Below are 7,466 nucleotides of genomic sequence, written 5' to 3' on the forward strand. Positions count from 1 at the left end.
AATGAGAGCATAATAGATGGAATATAGCTAAAACATGAATTAGAAAATCGGAAGAGCAAATTAAAGAACTCTTTAAAAAACAGAAAATATAAAATAAAGCTACAAGATATGGATAAGAAAAGTATTAACACTCAGTTAACTGGAGCTCAGGGAGAAAAAGACACACACACAAATTGAGAGGAAGAACCATTTGAATAAATCGTGGAGATCAATCTCCCAGGATTGAAGGGAGGACAGAGTGGCTGGACCAGCACAAGTAAAGAGAAAAGGGAGACAATCTTTGCGGGGTATTACAGGCCCTGTTGAAGAGTTGTCGGGTTGGTTGGTTGGTTTTGTTGTGTGTGGGGGAGGGGGATTTGCATTTTTTTTATTACGTTTTAATTGACGTATAATACAATCCACCCTTTGGTTTGGGGCCAAACCTGGCCAGGACATTATAAGAAAGAAAAATTACAAGACAAGATCTCTCATGAACACAGATATGAAAATCCCAAGAGAATCCAATTATTTATTAAAATGATCATAACAATGAGGTCATTTTTTCCAGGGAAAATACAGGTTGATTTAAAATAAGAAAATCAATCAATATAGTTCACCAAATTAACAGAATAATGGAGGAAAACTACATGATCACTTCAGTAGATAAGGAAAAAGCATTTGATAAAATTTAAGTTGGTATTTGATAAAGATACTCCAAAAACCAAGGGAAAAAAAATCCCTAGAGCTAACATTACAATTCATAGTGAAATATATAGACTCTTTTCAGAAAATAGTAGCAAAGTTTTTGAAAGTTGAGAAGATTAATTTGCAATAGTAGGAATTCCTTGAATATCATGAAATAAGTCTTGTGTCTGTAGCCAAATTTCTAAGAGTCTCCCTTCACGTAGTCTCAGACGCCAGTGTGAATCATTTTTGTCTCCTGAAAGAAGACGGGTGATGGAGGCAGAGGGCTGCTCTAAGGCACCTGCCTCACAAAATGTAGTCTATACTGGCGGAATGGGAGGGGTGCTGATAGGAGGATGACCTTTCCCAGGTCTCCCTAGAGATTTGTCTCCTTATGTAGAGGAAGATGTGGCTGCAACTTTTCTGAAATATTTCTGAGAGGTGTTTCTTGAACTTCTCACCCATGAACGCATAGATAATAGGGTTCACACAGCAGTGGGTGAAGGAAATGGTTTCTGTGACATGGGTGGCATAGATCAACCGCTGGCTCGTGACGCATCCATCCAAGATGTGCATGTCGTGCAGGGAAGTAAGGAAAAGTACTACATTGAACGGGACCCAGAAGAGTAAAGAGACAACCACCACAACGAGCACGAGCTTGATGGCCTTGGTCTTCTTGTGGCTCTGGCAACTCTTCAGCTGGTGCAGGATGCTAATGTAGCAGAACATAAGGATGGTGAATGGGATCAACAGGCCTAAGATATTCATTTCAAAGTGGATGAAGATCTTCCACTTCAGCGTCTCTTGATTGTAATACAAATAACACTGTAGAACCCCATCATCAGAGGCCTCTTGGTAAAATACTAGTAATGGGCTGGTGGCCACAAAGGCAATCAGCCACATTGCCAGACTCAGGGCTATGCCCATTCTGGTCGTCCTCACTTTCATGGCGTATACAGCACGGACAACTGCCAGGTACCTGTCCACACTCATGAGGGTGACAAAGAACATGCTGCTAAAGAAGCCAATGTAATAAAAGCCAGAGACCACCTTGCACATTACAGTCCCAAACACCCACTGGTCCAGCTGATAGTGGGTCTGAAAGGGGAAGGAGAAGACAAAAAGCAAGTCAGACAGGGCCAAGTTCAAGAGGTATATGTCTGTGATGCTCCTCAGCTTCTTGCAGGTGACAAGGACCAGGATGACCAGGCTGTTTCCCAGAAGACCAAATACAAACAGGAGGCAGTAAAAGATGGCAAGAAGCAACTTGCTATCTCTTTGGGTAAGTTCCCCATCACAGGGGCTTGAGATGATATCAGGATAGTAGTAGTCAGTTATTGTCACATTGGGCTCAAGTGTATAATCCATCAAGGCAGGAAGACTTGGCCACAGAGGCACCTAAGAGAGATTCATTTAACAATATTTTTATTTAAAAGTATGGATTGAATTGTGCCTCTCGCCCCTCCCAAGTTCATGTGTTGAAACTCTAAAGCCCTGTTATGGTCTAACTGTGTCCTTCCAAAATTTGTATGTTGAAACCCTACCCACATTGTGACGGTATTAGGAGGTGGAGCCTTTGCAAAGTGATTGGATTAGGTGAGGTCATAAGGGTGGAGCCCTCATGAATGGGATGAGTGCCCTTATAAGAATCACAGGAGAGCTTGCTTCCTCTCTCTGCTGTAGGGTTTGTGAGGATACAATGGGAATTTGGCAGTTTGCAATCTGGAAGAGGGCTCTCACCAGAACCTGACTGTTCTGGTACCTTGATCTTGGACTTCCCAGACTCTAGAACTGTGAGAAATAAATTTGTTGTTTGTCAGCCACCCAGTCTATGGTATTCTGTTATAGGAGCCCAAAGTGACCAAGACACTCCCAATGTCACTATATTTGGAGACAGGCCATTAAGGAGGTAATTTAGATTAAATGAGATCATCAGATGGGGCCCTAATCCAATGGGACTGGTGTCCTTGTAAGATGAGGACAAAGTGTGAAGGCAGCCCAAGAGGATCTCACCAGAAATCCAATTTGTTAGCACCTTGCTCTTGGACTTCTAGCCTCCAGAACTGTGAGAAAATAAATCCCTGTCATTTAAGCCACCCAGCCTGTGACATTTTGTGATGGCAGCTTAAACAGATTAATACAGGGGCTACATGGGACCTCTCTGCCTTTTCTACCCAAATTTGTAAATTTTCTGTAAACTTAAAACTTCTCTAAAAAGTACAGCCTATTAGCACTTTTTAAAAGCTGAAAACTGCCTGGGCTGACTAATACAGAGGGGTTGTGTGGGATAAGAAAAGCCAAAATTTGCAAAGAAAACTTAAATACCTATAGTTCTACCCCTCAGAATTAGCAACTGCTAGCATACTGCCATATTTGCTTTTGATTCTTTTCCTTTTCCTCCCTTCCTTCCTTCTGCAATGGAGATAAAGTGAAAGGAAGACTCAACATTTAAAACATGATCATTCTCTTATATTCAGGAAAGACACATATGCCCTTTTTGGCCAACTGCAGCAATGGAGAAGTTCAGCCGTTTTTCAAGTGCTTCAATGGCGACTCGAATCAACCTCTTGAAATCCCTTTCCTGCAATTCTGCCTTGTTTTCAAGCCCCTTTCGATGACTTTCCTCAAGACATTTTTCGATGACAGGTATCATTTACAACCCTGCAGGTGTGTGAATTGCAGTACCCCTGACCTCCATTTTTTAACTTGCTTTTGTAGGAACTGGTCCCAAAACAGCAGGATTGCTGCAAGTCCTAATCTGATTCCAGGGGCAAGCTGAGCCTTTGGTCAATTCGTCTTCCTGATTGGAAATTAGAGTGACATGTGCCTGTCCAAACACCTAGGGCTTGTTTCTCATTGGTTCCCCCCCTTCCCCTTCATCCTCTGGACAAATTCCAAGCTGTTCAAAACACGATGTTGAAGGTGCGCATTCCCTAAGTGAGGAGATTGTTAGGAAAGAGGCCGGTGGGGAGAATGCGAGGCAACTTTTCCACACTCTTCCTGATCAGACGATGTACCATCCTCTGGGTTTCCCACACTTGCTTCAGCGGTAGGACGGTTCCCCTGCACCTGGAGTTTGGGGACCCATGGAATGGGGGGCAGGCAGTATTACTCTTAAGTGGCTACATTTGTTGACCCATCCTCACCAATTCTCTCAGCCCCACCAGTGTCCAGCCTTAGGTCTCATCCAGCTGTGGTTTTAGTGTGGTCAATCCTGGTTGCATCACACCCCCTGAATGTATTTTGTAAGTATTTATCTGTCTCTCACTGTGTTTGATTTTTTTTTTTCATTTTCTTTATAATGGGGTATAGCTGATTTTCAGTGCTCTGTTTCTTGCTGCTGTACATCCACTTGATTCACTTACAGAGAGACATTAATAAATTCGTTTTCAGAAAACAAACAAACAAACAAAAACATGATCATTCTCCTCAAACTGATATTTATATTCAAGGCAATTTCAACCTAGACTTACTATTTTTCCGAGGCATTTGATTATTGAACATTCAGACATCCCTATCCACTATGCCACATTTCTATAATTTGAAATGCCAAGCAAGTTAGCTATTTTAAAAATATTAATTTCACTATGTGCACAAAATAGATTTTAAAACAGTTTCTGAAGAACGGAGGTGGGTCTTTTTTTTATGCGGCCAGCAACTTTCAAATCAACAGTCTCCCCTCCTACATCTTCCTCCCTACTTGTCTTTTACAGTTATTTTTAAAAACAATTTCCATTTCATGGTCCTTCTCTTCTGCTCTCCTAAGATCCTGGACTATGAGGAGGTCTTCAACTCATTTTCTTCCCCAGATCCTTCCTACTGACGCCCACTCCACACTTCCCCCGTGCTCTTTTATCATTAAAATCTGTGGAAAGTATTAGCAAGCTCTACCATTTATCACAGTGGACCAGGAATTTTAGATGCATCACCTCATTTATTCCTCTTGAATCCCTATGAAGCAGGCACTAATATCTCCTTTCTATTCCTGCAGTTACGATTATACCGAATCTCAGCTTCTGTCCAGTGCCTGAAGTTACACAGAGGGTGAGAGATTAGAGCCAGGACTCAAAAACCACATCTGTCTACTCCAATCCTTATTCTTTTCCATATTTCTCTATTTCGTGTGTTTAAAGGAAAAAAAAAAAAGAGTAAAAAGCTCTTACCTTTTAGAATCTAGACCACCTGACTTCCAAGTTCTAGATTAGTTTGTAGCAGAGTAAACTTGGACTTGTTTTTCAAACTGAGTTTCAGGTTCCCCTCTGTGGAAGGGGGCTAAGAACGCTTTTCAGGGGTTGGTGGGACGTGCCTGAGGTCATTGAAGTTAGCATCTAGTTAGGGATGAACGTTTGCTTGCCAGCTTTGTTCCTTGAGAATAATACCCACATGTCTTCCTGTTATCTCACAGATGCACTGTATGCAGCAAATGGACAGATTCCTCCCCAGATGCCTGGTGACAGGAGAGATCTTTTCTTATCCACCTTCCCACTCTTGGAGGGGCTTTGACACCCTCCTAGCATCCTGCAGAGAAAAATGGCATGGCTTTCTTTCCTCCACCAGAGCCATGGACAGCTATTAAGACATATGCAGGGTTTGTAAACTCTGGGGATATGCAAAGAAAAAAAAAGTCACCTCCTTTGCCAGATTTCTGAAGTCATGGTGTTCCCTTTGCCTGACCCCAGGGACATAAAACTGTCCCTGCTTCGTACATCCTTCTTCCCCAAGGATGCTTAGTAATACATACCTTAATTAGAGCCTTCTTTCCAGAGGTTTTCAGTGTTGCTAATTCCCTTTTCTCAGAGTCTGCGCTGTCATGTGTTCTGCTCAGACGAGAACAGCTCCTCTGCAGGTATCTTATCTGTGGTGAGTGGCAGAATAGGGGTGGGTCTACTATCGCACCCTGCAGTGATTTAAAAAGTTTAAAAAAATGATCTCATATAGAGAACAAACTAGCAGTTACCAATGGGGAGAGGCAATGTAGGGGTAGGGAATTAAGAGGTATGAACTATTAGGTATAAAATAAACTACAAGGATATCATGTACACATGGAGAATACAGCCAATATTTTATAATAACTATAAATGGAGTCTAACTTTTAAAAATTGTGAATCACTATAGTGTACACCTGTGATATGTAATATTGTACATCAACTATACTTCTTTTTTTAAAAAAATGCTTAAAAATCATATATAGTGACAGCACACACAAAAAAACTAAAAATTAAAAAATAGATCTCACCAAAGAACACATACAGATGGCAAATTAGCATGTGATAAAACATTATTTCACTAGGGAATTGTAAATTAAAGCAACAGTGAGTTACTGCCACACACTTGTGATGTGGAAGAATGGCTAAAATCAAAACACCAAATGCTGGAGAGGGAGAAGATTAAGAGGAGCTTTCATTTATTGCTCATGGAAATGCAAACTGGTATAATCACTTTGGAAGACAGTTTGGTAATTTTTTATAAAGCTAGAATAGGCTTACCATATAATCCAGTAATCATGCTCCTGATTTTTACCCAAATGAGTTGAAAACATATCCACACAAAAACCTGAGCATGAATATTTATAGCATCTTTATTTATAATTGTCAAAAATTGGAATTGACCAAGATGCCCTTCAATAGATGAATGGATAAACAAACTGTGGTAATGTATATAATGGCATGTTATCCAGTGATTTTAGAAAACCAGCTATCAAGCCACAAATAGAAGTCTTAAGTGTATATTGTTAAGTGAAAGAAGCCTGTATGAAAAGGCTACATGCCATATGACTCCAACGATAGGACATTTTGGAAAAGGCAAAACGATTGAGACAGTAAATGATCAGTAGTTGTCTGGGGTTCAGGGGCAGGGGGATGATTCTTCCAATCCAAGAGCACGAGATATCGTTCCATTTCTTTGAATCATCTTCAATTTCCTTCATCAATGTTTTATAGTTTTCAGAGTATACGTCTTTCACCTTCTTGGTTAAAGTTTATTCCTAGGTGTTTGGGGTTTTTTTTGTGGTACGCGGGCCTCTCACTGCTGTGGCCTCTCCTGTTGCGGAGCACAGGCTCCAGACGTGCAGGCTCAGTGGCCATGGCTCACGGGCCCAGCCGCTCCGCGGCATGTGGGATCTTCCCGGACCAGGGCACGAACCCATGTCCCCTGCATTGGCAGGCGGACTCTCAACCACTGCGCCACCAGGAAAGCCCCTTTCCTAGGTGTTTTTTTAATGCAATTTTAAATGGTAATTTTTTAAACTTTCTCTTTCTGACATTTCATTTTTCGTGTGTAGAAACACAACAGATTCTTCCTTACGGTGGCGAGAAGAGGTGTTTCAGGAACAAAATTGTGAAGTGATGAACACATGGTTTATTTCTGCTGGTTGAGACCAGGCCAGTGGGATAAGTTCGGTCATCTGCATGGAAGAGAGTCTCTTGCCTCAATATCGAGAGGCAAGAACCTAACTGGGCCTGACAAAACCAGACCAACTTGGTTAACTTACACAAAGGTCTACAGCCACAAACACCTTTACTGTGGGGTTCAGGCTGTCCCAGGAAGGCAACAGAGAAAGGGGGCCCATCTCTGGCTTTTGTGGTCCAACAGATAACAAGTGACAAACTCTCCCCACCTGGCAATCATAGGTGCTCATCACCCTCCAATGAGGAGCAGGAAGTGAGGAGAGAGGTGGAACCAGAGCTGTCCTTTCCAATACTGCTCCCCCTCCTGGAGGGATGTGGAAGTTCCTCGTGGAAACACAGGGCACGAGGTAAGGATTCTCACATGCGGATGACGCCCATCACTGTTACACTTCAACT

General features: G+C 41.9%; 1 protein-coding gene across 1 annotated transcript; it reads right to left on the reverse strand.

Annotated features, from left to right (window-relative positions):
* Positions 1 to 690: 690 nt before the first annotated feature.
* CCR8 (C-C motif chemokine receptor 8) lies at positions 691 to 5,438 on the reverse strand. Its single transcript, XM_060021396.1, has 2 exons — positions 5,405 to 5,438; positions 691 to 2,061 (listed from the first exon to the last, which is right to left on the reverse strand). The coding sequence occupies exon 2, from the start codon at positions 2,029 to 2,031 to the stop codon at positions 970 to 972; it is 1,062 nt and encodes a 353-aa protein (XP_059877379.1). The 5' UTR covers positions 2,032 to 2,061; positions 5,405 to 5,438; the 3' UTR covers positions 691 to 969.
* Between the last annotated feature and the right edge of the window lie 2,028 nt (positions 5,439 to 7,466).

The sequence above is a fragment of the Delphinus delphis genome, chromosome 10 (assembly GCF_949987515.2).
Source record: "Delphinus delphis chromosome 10, mDelDel1.2, whole genome shotgun sequence".
Classification (NCBI taxonomy): Eukaryota; Metazoa; Chordata; class Mammalia; order Artiodactyla; family Delphinidae; genus Delphinus; species Delphinus delphis.